General features: G+C 37.2%; 4 protein-coding genes across 5 annotated transcripts in view; 1 reads left to right on the top strand and 3 right to left on the bottom strand.

Annotated features, from left to right (window-relative positions):
• LOC105179214 (cell number regulator 6) overlaps positions 1-463 on the top strand; it is a 2,923-nt gene extending 2,460 nt beyond the window's left edge. Inside the window, exon 5 of the mRNA XM_011102814.2 lies at positions 38-463. Within this exon, the coding sequence (XP_011101116.1) occupies positions 38-265 (228 nt within the window). The 3' untranslated portion in view covers positions 266-463. The remainder of the gene's footprint in view (positions 1-37) is intronic.
• Positions 464-662: 199 nt separating this feature from the next.
• On the bottom strand, positions 663-3,102 carry LOC105179213 (GDP-mannose transporter GONST3). Of its 2 annotated transcripts, none has more exons than XM_011102812.2 (2): positions 2,906-3,102; positions 663-2,413 (listed from the first exon to the last, which is right to left on the bottom strand). In XM_011102812.2, exon 2 carries the CDS (start codon positions 2,406-2,408, stop codon positions 1,281-1,283), a length of 1,128 nt encoding a protein of 375 aa, XP_011101114.1. In that variant the 5' UTR covers positions 2,409-2,413; positions 2,906-3,102; the 3' UTR covers positions 663-1,280. The 2 variants fall into 2 exon arrangements, with proteins under 2 accessions (XP_011101114.1, XP_011101115.1); XM_011102813.2 differs by having other exon boundaries at positions 663-2,408; positions 2,906-3,098.
• A 1,100-nt stretch (positions 3,103-4,202) lies between these two features.
• LOC105179212 (F-box protein At5g51370-like) lies at positions 4,203-7,019 on the bottom strand. Its single transcript, XM_011102811.2, has 2 exons — positions 5,409-7,019; positions 4,203-4,829 (listed from the first exon to the last, which is right to left on the bottom strand). Exons 1-2 carry the CDS (start codon positions 6,608-6,610, stop codon positions 4,535-4,537), a joined length of 1,497 nt encoding a protein of 498 aa, XP_011101113.1. The 5' UTR covers positions 6,611-7,019; the 3' UTR covers positions 4,203-4,534.
• A 1,894-nt stretch (positions 7,020-8,913) lies between these two features.
• Positions 8,914-12,827, bottom strand: LOC105179271 (leucine-rich repeat receptor-like protein kinase TDR; the record flags this gene model as incomplete). Its single annotated transcript, XM_011102887.2, has 2 exons — positions 8,914-9,460; positions 10,187-12,827. Coding segments are annotated over 2 exons (3,021 nt in total), but the record flags the coding sequence as incomplete, so codon positions are not given.
• Positions 12,828-12,829: the final 2 nt, after the last annotated feature.

The raw sequence follows: 12,829 nt of genomic DNA, 5'->3' as shown, positions 1-12,829 counted from the left end.
GTTATTAACTTACTACTTATTTCCATGTTCCATGCAGAACTCGCCCTGTGACCCTTGCTTGGTTCACTGCTGCATGCACTGGTGTGCCTTGTGCCAGGAGCACAGGGAGATGAAGGCACGCCTATCCGATGATGCCATCATGCCAATGACTGTAGTTAATCCACCACCAGTTCAGGAGATGAATGCAGCTGGTGACAACCAGGGTTCAGCGTCAACCTCTGCAAATGGTGGGGAGCAAGTTCATGTTGAGATGCAAGCTTTATAGAACCTCATTCTTACTTCCAGATGCCCCTGAAGCCTGAATATTTTCAGTTTCCTTATTTTCCAATTTGATTATAGGAAACAGATGACTTTATACGACTTTTGAAGACCCTTTTGGCAGGACATTGTAAATTTTAGATGTTTTACATTTCTGTCAAAGTTGCAAGAGTAATGTGAGCTTTATACTAGCTGTTTGCATGTAGCTGTGAAGGTGCACCATTGTGGCCCTCTTGACAATCCAAGTGACATCTTGGCCAGAAAATAGCACGTTGCTTCAACTAGGGATCCCTGGTGGTGGATTGAAATGGGATTGCTGAAACTTTCGAGGACTCCTACAATTGCAAGTGGGCTTCTCGTTGCTAGAAAGGGGCAAGTACTACTAACCATATATAACTCAACAATAATAGCTGGTAATCACGCACTATAACAAGTTAGTATAAGCTCTTCTCAGTGGATCTATCAAGATCGAGAAGCTCCTCACTGTCCGCAGGATGTCTTCGTGCAATATAGGGGCAAACTTGAGCTTGTAACATTGTCATTACAATGAATTTGAAAGAAGCATACGGACCTTTAAGCTGGAGAAAAGCAGTGAACCTTATCCTAGTGCTGCTTGCGATGATGTAGCAACTGCACTTAAGTGGACCATGAGCACGCAGTATCTCTGCAAGGCAAACTATAAAAGAGCTGAATTTTACCATTATCTTCAACCTTGACTTAGCTGATATCTATATCAATAGCGAACTATGAGCAGGTTTGTTCTCTTGGCAAGTCGATTCAACAAAAAAATTTCCAAGAATGGCATGCAATTCTAGAAAGATTCTGAAACCAACAAAGAATAGGTAACATGGATCCTCATCGTGCACCTGAGAAAGCTAGGGCCTAATTCCTACCTTAAGGATGATATACTGTAAGGATGAGGAAATTACACTCTCCATCAACCCACTATACTTGGAACGAGAAAACAAAAGAAAAAAAAAATTAAAAGAAACAATTGCACTGGAATTTCCCACAAAATTGAACTATGATTTTCCTTCTCCACCTTCTGTAAGTTGGTTGTCATCCCCACCGTTCTCTGCAATTCTTTGCAATTCAAGCAGCTTCTGTTGTTCCTCATCAGTCTCCTGAACCTTCATATCTTTGGGAGGTTTAGGTTTGTTGCTAGTAGATTGTTGATACAAGACGCCACCACCCATGCAGATCAACAGTCCAACTGTTCCCAAGAAAGTCGAGTGTTTGTCCCAAACAACGAGATTTATCACAACTGTCAGTAGCTTGTTTACTATGCCGAGAACAGTGAATCCTGTAGCTGAAATGGCCCTACGGCAAGAGAATCCGAAGAAGGAGATTGCCAAACCAAAAAGGCATGACAATCCCACAGGCAAAACCACCTGGAACGAATGCCAATCTGACTCATCTGAAATCTCATGCTCTATCTTCTTCAACTCTCCCATTATAAGCAACTCCAAAGGAAACAACAGCAAAGCCTCAAGATTGTTGTACAACACAAGACCCCATGTGTTTAAACCAATAGTCATGACAACATGCTTGATGTAAACAAAATCTATGGACATGCTCACTAAGTATGCCAAAGCCCAGCTGTAAGCTGTCAGAGTGAATTGATAATCGGTAATGACATAAAGCACACTGCCAGCAAATATAGTAGCGAGTGAAAACCATGTCTTTAGTGCTGGCCAAGGCTGGTGCAAATATAGGGTCTCACCAATTGCAACAAATATGGGGACTGCTGAGCGGAAAACTATAAAGGTATCTACATTGGCATGAAGAAGGAGCTCACTGTTGGTGAATAGAGACAAATAGAATATAACTGCAGCAGGCAAAAACTGCCACATAGTAAGAAGATCAAGCTTATCATGCTCAACCAACTTAAGCCACCCACAGATTAGAACTCCAACAGCACTGGTGAAGTACTGCAACGCGGTTAAAGCTCCAGGGTATGGAAATTTCATAACTGCCCATTTATTGATGATTGATAGTAATGAAGCAGAAATGCAATAACCAGCCGCAACTCCATAAACCGAGGCTTGCTGGAGGAAGCTGCTATACCAAGATGCTATTGGTCCAGGGGGGCTTGATTGAGCATTAGACAATGCACTTCCATCCTTACGGTTTTCAACATCATTGGACATCTGAGCTGAATACACATTCCAAAGAAAGAAAGATTACCCCCACTTAACTATAAATATGAAGCTTCATTACAATTTTTGCAAATATGCTGATAAGGAAATGAAATCAGTTACACACACGTACAGTTTTCGTTCTTTCTTTCTTTATGTGTGTGTGTGTAAAGATCACTCCCAGTCAACTAACAGACACTTCACAGAAAAGGCTAGCATGGAAATTACACTTATAATTCAGCCATTCCGGACCCATACATCAACTTCATCTTATCCCTCCTAAACAATACACATTAAACTACCTTATTCCCATTAATTAGGTTGGTAACGGGTAACAAATAGTAGTACTGAAACTTCATTTTCACCTTTCATTCAGGGAACTAACACCACAATCAAAAGAACAACAGACTAACACCAATTCAAACCCGCACTACGATAGGATAACAGTCCTAATTACACACAGTAAACTAATCGAAACACACAACAAATTTCTTAACATGAAAACATACCTATTACGACGAATATCCGATGCCACGCGCAGCCGCCTGCGGATTTTTGGCTCCCGCAAACGCCTGAGATTGCTCCGCTGGTCTCGCTACGGATTTGCAGGTAGAGTGGAAATGTACCGCCGCGGAGGGCAGTGTCGGTGAAGCAGAAATTTGGAAGAGTTGGCAATTGGATCTCGTGAAAGCGTGTTCTTAGTTTGGATCTGGTTTATTACCATTAACCCGAACCCGCATGTATCAATCGGGTTGATCAATTTTCAATCACATGAAATATTTTTTTCTTTTTAATTTCCCCATGCAATAATTTCATAGTATTTAAGCTCTACTATTTTTTTTTTAATTTTTTATATTTATAAAAAAATAAATTTGATATGTTTTTCGCTGTATGGAATGTAAAGCTTCAATTTGATTCGAAAATTATATAATTTATTATAAAATAATTGAATATGAGATAATTAATTTTGAATTAATTGACTTAAAAAAATAATTATGGGATTAAATTATTTATAATTTTATAATTGATCATATAAATATAGGTTATAGCTAATTAGAAAAATCCACATCATTTTTTTAAGGTTAGTGAAGGAGTTAAAAGAATATATTATAATTGCCGTCCTCTTTTAAGATTTAGTGTAAATATATGTAGATTTCATGTGGTCTGATAAATTATACTTAATGTGCCAGACATTTGTTTTTATCCTACAAAACAGATTTATCTGTTAGTAAATTTACAGAATTTGCTCATATCAATAAAAAATGCTAGATTAAAATTTATATTTTTCCTTCATTGACTTACGGTGTTTGACCAACTACCTACCTCATCGCATGCATTAGTGCCTGAAGTTGTACAAGGTACTTTCGTTAAAAAAATATTTATTTGATCTGTAACAAATTAGTAATAAGTCAATCGAGTATAAAATATAATTTTTCATTCAAAATTTTTATTGATATCTACAATTTCGTAAATTTGAGTAATGAATGGATCTATTTGTTGGATAAAAATATATGTTAGTTATACTAGATGTAATTTTTCAAATCATAAAAGGTTTATGCATAATTATACCAAACCTAAGAGAAAAACGATATAATTATTCTAAAAAATATTTGATGGGGCATAATGGGTTATTAGATGAAATAGAATGCTGTGGGATAAATGTAATAAATTGTATCTTTTATTTTTAATTAGGCTGTAGTTTTAGTCGAATGAAAATGGAGTAAAAGAACACACTTGAGAAACAAAAGCATGAAATTGGAAAATTTTATCCAAATCAGATTTGATGGAACCAAACACATCATACAACAAGTGTCATGAACTTGTCATATGATACTCCAATTATATGTATTGTTCTTACCATATAACTGATTCAGGTCTAAACAAACTAATTTCCCGTGAAATTTTGAGAGTGGCGGAACTTTGAACTTCGGATGAAACTCTGTTCTTACAACACTATGTGTAACAAGCAGTACAAGTCAAAGATCAATGAACTATTGCTCTATCTTATGAAGAAACCTAAATAGCTTCAAACATTTATCATTATTATGTAAATGAGGATCAGAAACCTCCTCCATCAGCTTCGGAAGAAATCTCATATGGTCGATCAAGAAACCTTATCGTTTCAACAACCTGAAGTTCTAAGAGCCTGGCAAAGATTTCCAGTCGCACGTCCTCTTTAAGAACTTACTGCCTCTCTTTCCCATGCCGGTTCCTGCAAGAGTGGCTGAGAGACGAGATTTTCTATCCGGCTCCCATTTCAAGTCTTTAAGAGCTGAAAACACAGTAGATAGTGCAGGACCGATTTCATCTTCGTTTATGTTGTTGCACGATTTCACTCTGAGGCTCTGAAGCTTGTTGCAGGAAATAAGTACGGACTCCAGGCCGTGTGTTGTCAGCAATGAGCACCCTTCTAAAGAAAGAGACCTTACTCTCCTGTGTAAATTGCCATGACATATGTAAATTAGATCTAAATATCAGTAAACAGAAAATCCCACAACATAATTCTCAGTACTTGTTCTTGATTACATTTCTTTTTCGTTCCATTCCGTTGTTCATGGCTGCTCTCGTTGGCCTTGTTTTTGTGTTAGTAATCCGCGTTGTACTCTCTTAGTACCTCTTTCTGATATAGTGAAAGTCTCTCCTCACCAGTGGGCATAGCTCGTTTTTGTTCGAGTAAACTATGTAAATCTTTCTTTTCTCTCTAAATTTATGCTCTTAATTCTTGCTTGAATTCAAACAAAATCCCAGTCAGGTTGTGTTTCCACTTGCTCCTTCATGTCACATAGCCATTTTACCCGCAGAAAAGAAAATAACTACACAACTCTAGCAATTCAAGACAATGAGTTGCTCGGAAAGACAATAACACTCATGATACAATGGAGACACTTAACAACAGAATGATAGATGCAAGAAACACAAGCAAATGTTCGGTAACGTATTGATATGACAGCACATAAGATCCATAAAGACGGTAAATGACAAAGCAACTAGAAGAGTTAGACAATCCGGTACCTGAGAACACTTGCAGTGCCGAACACATCATCAGTAAGACCCCAGCAATTGTGCAGAACTAACTCCCTCACATTTCGGCAGACTTGAAACAATGCACAAAAACTCCTTTTATCCCTCAACTGACACTTCTCCAAATGTAAGCTTTCGACAGCCGGACAAGATCCCAACTCCTTATCCAGCAGAGAAGTTCCATCGATTCTCTTACACGACGAAAACCTTAACGTCTTCAAGTTTTGACAGTAAGAAAGAGCCAACAACCAACCGTCCTCCATTTTGTGGTTGCAAAGGGTTAACTCCTCAAGCATTTGACAGCACTGGCCTATAGCCTTAATCCCCTCGTAACTCCCTTTACATCCATTCAATTCAAGTTTCACTAATCTCTTACATCCCTGAGCTAAAATAGTCAATCCAACATCCGAAACCAAAGAGCCATAAACTCCATCAACAATCCCACTCAACTTCAAAATCTGTAAATTCTGGCAGGCTGCAATTCCTCTCAAGACCTCATCATTGCACATATGCAGCTCCAGTTCTTGCAATGTGGGGCACTCGTCAGCCACACTCAGAAGCCCCATTTCACTAGCATTGATCACCACTAACTTCCTCAAATTCGGATACCCACCAGCTAAAACCCTCAAACCCTTGTCAATTTCATCAGCATTCAACACAAAGTTCTCATTAAAAAACCAGTCTTTAGACTCAACCTCAGAGCCAACATGAAAAGAGACAATCTTGTTAATGCAAGAGATACCTGAATTCCGGGGGAAAACCAAGCACCCATTAACCAAATCAACATGAACCAGATTAGGAAACCTCAGAAACAATCTACCCGAAATCAGAAAATCCCAATCAAGAACCCTTATGGACCTCACAAGCCTGCCTTGCAGATTGAGCCAACGTTTGGAAACAAGAAAATTGGCATTCCTCTGAGGTTTTGGGAGTTTCGACATAATCTTGAGCAAGATTTCATCTGAAAGAAGTGAAGTTTTGTCGGAAACAAGATTTGTGAGAGTGAAATCTTGGATTTTGCTAGTGGGCTGCGAGGCAACAACAGATAGAGCTATTCTTTCTGTTTGATTCATAGGCTGCTTTTGTTTAGGAGTTGAAGAGTGGAGGCGCATTGTGAAGAGAACATTGTTCAAAGCTTTCTTGTTCTTGAACCACAACGAGTTTTGGTTCTCTTTCTCAGGTGAAAACGCCATTGATTTCAGCTTCACAAAATGACCCTTCCTTTCCTCTGTTTCTTAGTATTCTCCGCTCCAATTTCCTCCCAGAAGACAACCCTTTTCTCCTTTTCTCTCACATGTCTTGACAACTGAAAAAAGATTCAAGATTTTCACTCAAAATGAATACAGTTCGTTCTTTCTTCCTTTTTCTTGTGAACGTGTGTGCTGCTGTTAATCTGCTTGCAATAATTGAAGTTGGGGTGTTTTCAGGTAATGACGCTTCGATTTCCGTTGGCAACGGTCTAGTCTGGGAAATTGATGTTCAAATTGCTTCTTATGTTGCACTTTTTGTTAGTATACGAGAATTTGAATTGCGCACTCGGCATTTGTCGGGCCCTTTTCCCCACTTGAAGCTCAAACGTGAACCCCATACAGGATATCTCTTTGTCAACTTGTTTCTATTTTTTTCTATTTTTATTTGTTTTCCTATTTTTTTTCTTTCTCTTTTCTTCTTGGGATGGGGGAATTGGTCTGACAAAGTCGTTGGATGGATCCATTATTTTATTGCAAACTTGTTTTATTTGTAATGTATTTAGGAAAGTATTTGTGTAAAATTTTGATATATGTTAAATAAAATATGAGATGTAATATAAAATTTAAAATAAAAAATACAATACAATTTTGGAAAATGTTTTGCCAAAATTTGGTACGATTAGACCAATTTAATCACATATATAGCAAGTATATTTTTAAATTATATACTAATCACATGATATATGTACATGTAATCGAATCCAATCTGAATATGAATTTCTTTACAATCTAGGGGTTGTGTTGTTATGACAAAGTATTAATATATATTACAGACTTAAAACTTCTTGTGATTGTCCTTTTCTGTGTATCAAATGTTAAACATATAGTTACGCATATATTTATGCCCCACCACTTAGATAGCAGTTTCAAATATTTGACCATGTCTTTTTTCCCCCAAAACTTATTTAAAAAATATTTTTATAGTAATATATGTTATAAGATATTAGATCTTATTTTAAAAATAAAATTCAAGAAATATTTACATAAAATAAGATTATAAAGCTTATAAGATGTTAATAATGATAAATTTATAATTAATTTGAAGGTATTTATTAAGATATTTGAAATAAGTTGACAACTCCTTACCCTTTTTTTAAAAAACTTATAAACCCTTGACATTTTAATTTTAAAGTTTATAAGATTTTTTCTTAAAAAAAATATCAAACAATTTTTAGTACCTTATAAGTTTTCAAATATAGTATAAAATATTCCAAAAAACTTATAAGCTCACCCAAAACACCTTGTGAGTGGCACATAATACTCAAAGTTGCAATACTCGACTTTTATTCAATAAAAGAAAATTTAAGTTGTTAAATAATTTTTTTTAATGTCCGAATTATATACAACATCGCAAATAATAGAGGGAATTCAATGTGTTAAAAGATCGTTAAAATAGAAAATAGTATTTATTGTAATTTTCTTGATTTATATATATATATATATATTTATGTTTCTTTAATGATAATGATAGATATATTTCAATAACATTAGATTATTCCCATCTATTTTAGAATTGGCTTAATTAAGGAAACCTGATTTGTGAATCAATTTATTAATTGCAAAATTCTTTCTTAGTGCATATATATTATACCTAAATTATTGTAATTACCATCCTTGAATGGATTTAAAAAATTAATACTTGTCAAATCAAGAGTACTACAAAAATAGTGAGGGATTGGGCCGTCCATGGGCTTTTCACATGACAATTGGCCCATTTATATCCAAAGATCCAACCTCAAAGCCCATATTTAGACCCATTACTAAATGGGACGGGTTCGGAACAGGTCTGAGTTCCTCTATCAGCTAAATATTATGATCAATTACAACGACATTCGCTGAGGTTTGTCATAATTACGGATACCTCCTCATTGTTGAAAAAATTACCAATATTCTCATTGATATTTGATTAAATTATGTAATCTTTGGATAGAACTATAAAATTGTCACTTTGCCCTTATTGTTGTTTTTTATTTTTTTTAAAAAAAATTAAACGAGGTGGATGAAAATTTTTAAAAATTATAAAAAAAATTATTCACTTAGTTCATAAGAAAAATTATTTTTTTTTTAAAAAAAAATAGAATTTCTAATTTACAAAGGCATTTTGATCAGTGCACCATGAAAAATGAACGAAAACCTAATAGATTGTGCTAATTGTTAGATAGCCAATCAAATTAGGGGGTATTGATAATTTTTCAAACAATAAAAAGATATTCATAATTATAACAATTATCAGAGGGGTTGTTGTAATTTATATTAAATATCAACATAACTAGCATATAAAGAGTAGTTGGTAATACTATTAAATGTAGCCTAAATATTTTGAAGCCACATTCTATGAACCACGTACTTATATACACTTATATACGCGTACAAAAGTTGAAAATTCTTTATACATGTATGTATCAACATTCTATTATGGCTCTGGAAAATCAACAACCACCTCATCACGCCTGACCAATTTCTGCTTCTGCTTGGGCTTGGCCTCTTGCAACATCGACACCACATCCCTCATTGAGGGCCGATCGGCCGGATTTCGGCTAGTGCAGAGCAATGCAACCCTAAGGAGGAGCAACATTTCTTCCCTCACCGAGGCACACGATGCACCAGCATTTTTGTCTAACACATCAACTAAACCATTTTTCATCCCCACTTTTGACTTCACCCAATCTACTATACAGTTTCCATCACCAAATTCGGTGTCGATCGATCTTTTTCCTGTTAGAATTTCCATGAGCACCACCCCGTAGCTATAAATGTCACTCTTCTCGTCAACTTGTAATGTATAGGCATATTCTGTCAAAAACAATTACAAAAAATTATTGTGCACTCAACGGGCCATATCTTGTCGCCCCACCTAACGAACTTACAACCATGATGACCAAAAAGATTAGAGATAAACCCTCCAACACTCCACCAAAAAAAGGACTTAAAAAAGTAAAAGAAATAAAATATTTTAGATATATGTATGTGACCTCAAATAACATGTTTATACGAAGTGAACTATGAAATAATAGAAAATTTTATTTGATTAAAATTGAGTTTTGTTAATTTTAAATTGATCATATGGTGAGTATATATATATATATATATATATATATATATATATATTACATGACTTGCAATTTATAGTTTCTTTTTAAATTACTAATCATGTGGTAAAATATGCAATAATAGTTATAATGCAATAAACTTGATGCAACTAAATCTAATTTAAATGACAATATTTGATATAAAATTTAATTAGGACTTAAAAACTAGATGAATAATAGCCGACAACAGAGATGGTGCAATTAACTTTCATAACAACTTATCAAAGTAATTATAATGCAACACAATATTAATTATTACACTCGTAAATGAAAGGGAATAACCAAAAATTCAAAAATTCTACTAATCAAAATCAACAAGAACCCGAAAAACAAAGAAATGTTATGCATACCTGGAGCAATGTAACCATAAGATCCAGCAATCACGGACATAGACTCATCAGCCTGAATCACAAAGAAATGTTATGCATACCTGGGGCAATGTAGCCATAGGATCCAGCAATCACGGACATAGACTCATCAGCCTGAATCAACTTAGCCACCCCAAAATCTGCCACCCGAGCCTCCATCTCCCCGTCCAGAAGTATATTACTCGGCTTTAAATCACGGTGCACAACCACTGGGTTGCAATCATGATGAAGATAGCATACACCTTGAGCCACCCCTAGTGCAATCTTGTACCTAGTCATCCAATCTGCTACCAAATTCTCATCCTTATTTTTCCCATGTAATAAATCATCCAAGCTTCCATTAGGCATGTATTCGTACAGCAACATCGTACATTTGTTGTTGCTAACACAGCCCAACAATCTCATGATGTTACGGTGTCTAACGTTACCTAAGACATCGACTTCTGCCAATACTCCTCTCCTTTTTCTTGTTGTGTCTTGCTGTTTACCCCATAGTTTTTTAACCGCTATGATCTCACCACCTGGCATTTCCGCCTTGTACACGGTCCCCATGGAGCCCATCCCGATGATCTTATCAGTCATGTGGAGACATTCTAACACATCGTTTGCTGTGAAATTCAGCCTATGAAATGCTGTCAGTTTCCAGGACCCCACATTTTTGTCATGGAGGAGTTTTCGACTGTATTTAGCCTGGAAATAACGGCTGCCGACGACTAAAATGAGCAACCCGACACCCAATGCTGCCACCATGATCCAAATAAAGGCGCTGGCCGTCTTCTTAGGCTGGTGTCGGATCTGCACCGCTTCAGTGGCTGGTCCCTCTGTAAGGCAAGGTTTCTTGAGAATCTTGCCACAGAGCCCGTCATTCCCAATGAAGGAAGATGGATGAAGACTTGAGAAAACTAAGCCTGATGATGGTACAGGGCCTGTGAGCTGATTGTATGATACATTGAAATTCTCCAGCGTGCTGCAATTGTTGAACTTCGACGGAATGGCTCCTGTCAGAAAATTGTGGGACAAATCAACATCTGTGATCGAAGGAAGTGTCGAGATTTCCCATGGAATGGTTCCTGTTAGGGAATTCCTGCGCAAATTCAAGCTAACCAGCTTCTGACAGTGGGTGATGTCCGGCGGAATTCTGCCAGTGAGATTGTTTCCATCCAGCTCAATTCTGTAGAAACTTCTGCACCCCACAAAATCAGGAATTTTGCCATCAATATTAGAAGAACTTGCTAATAAAATCTGTAATCTTGGGGCTTTCCATATGTTCCCAGGAAGCTCGGAATTGAATGAGTTTTCTGATATATTCAAGAACTCAAGTTTCATTGCAATGCCAAGATCTTCTGGGATTGGACCGGATAAGCTGTTCTTGCTTAATTCTATGAAAGTTAGGTTCGGCAAGGAGCCAAATCCAAGTGGGATCGAGCCATTAAGGTTGTTATTCTGAATCCTTAAACGTGACAGGGCCTTGCAATTCGTCAAGGATGAAGGGATCTCACCAACAAAATTGTTCGAGAAGAGTATGAGTTTCATCAGCTTGTTGCTGAGGCAAAGATTTGGTGGGATTGGACCCGACAGTGAATTTGAAGAAACATCGAGCCGTTGCAACTTACAATTCGAGCCTAGTGTTTGGGGTAAAGTTCCTGAAAGAGAATTGTTCCAGAGATACAAGGATTCAAGATTTGGAAGCTCGCCAATTCCTTGTGGAATTTCACCTGTCAGCTTATTGTTCATCAATGATAATGTTTTTAGCTCCTTGAGAGATGAAAATCCACGCGGGATTTCTCCTGACAGATTATTATCTGATAAATCAAGAATCTGCAAGGATCCCATATGAGCCCAGCTCGCTGGAATGGATCCTGAAAACTGATTCTTGAAAAGTAACAACGTTTCGAGCTTCGTTAGTCTGCCTAACTCGGCCGGAAGATTTTCTGACAGATTCGATGATGAGATATCAAGATAGACTAAATTCGATAGCCCGGAAAGTTGCGATGGAATTCCTCCGGAGTACTCATTGTACCCCAATTCTACATGCTCAAGCTGATTCAAGAAACCTAACTCAGCTGGAATCGGGCCCGTCAGTAAATTTCCATGCAAGTATAGAGCTTTCAGCTTGAAAATTTTCCCGTAGGTAGTTGGAATCGGGCCGTCAAAGTAGCTTCCACCGAGGTTGAGGTACTCAAGATTCCTTAGGTAGATGAGCTCTTCTGGCAGAGGGCCCGTGAAACTGTTGCTATAAGCATTGAAAAACGTGAGAGACTCAAGTCTTGATATTCCAGGTGGAAAACTTGAATTGAAGAAATTGTGGTTAATATCGAGGGTTTTAAGGTTTGGCAGTTCAAAAATGGCAGCTTCTAACAGGCCATCGAAAGAATTCATACTCAGATTTAAATGACGTAAATGGGACAAATGTCTTATATCGGTGGGTATTCGGCCTGAAAGATTGCGCCCCGACAGGTCCAAGGTTGTAACTTGGCCGGTCAGGTTGCATTGGATGCCGGACCATGAACACCAGACGGGCCGGGAATTGGAGCTGGAGAACTCGGTTGTGGAGTCCCAATCATGGAGTGTGTTTAGAGGGTCTTTAAGGGATGATTTTATTGACAGAAGAGTAGAGGCGGCTGCCGCCTCGGTCGCGGCGGCGAGGACTAGTGATGCTCTAATAAGAAGCAAGAAAATTGAGAATGGTATAAGGGGGAAGAGCG

This window comes from Sesamum indicum, unplaced genomic scaffold, assembly GCF_000512975.1.
Source record: "Sesamum indicum cultivar Zhongzhi No. 13 unplaced genomic scaffold, S_indicum_v1.0 scaffold00128, whole genome shotgun sequence".
NCBI classification, from domain to species: Eukaryota; Viridiplantae; Streptophyta; class Magnoliopsida; order Lamiales; family Pedaliaceae; genus Sesamum; species Sesamum indicum.
This window is presented reverse-complemented; position numbering and strand designations above follow the sequence as displayed.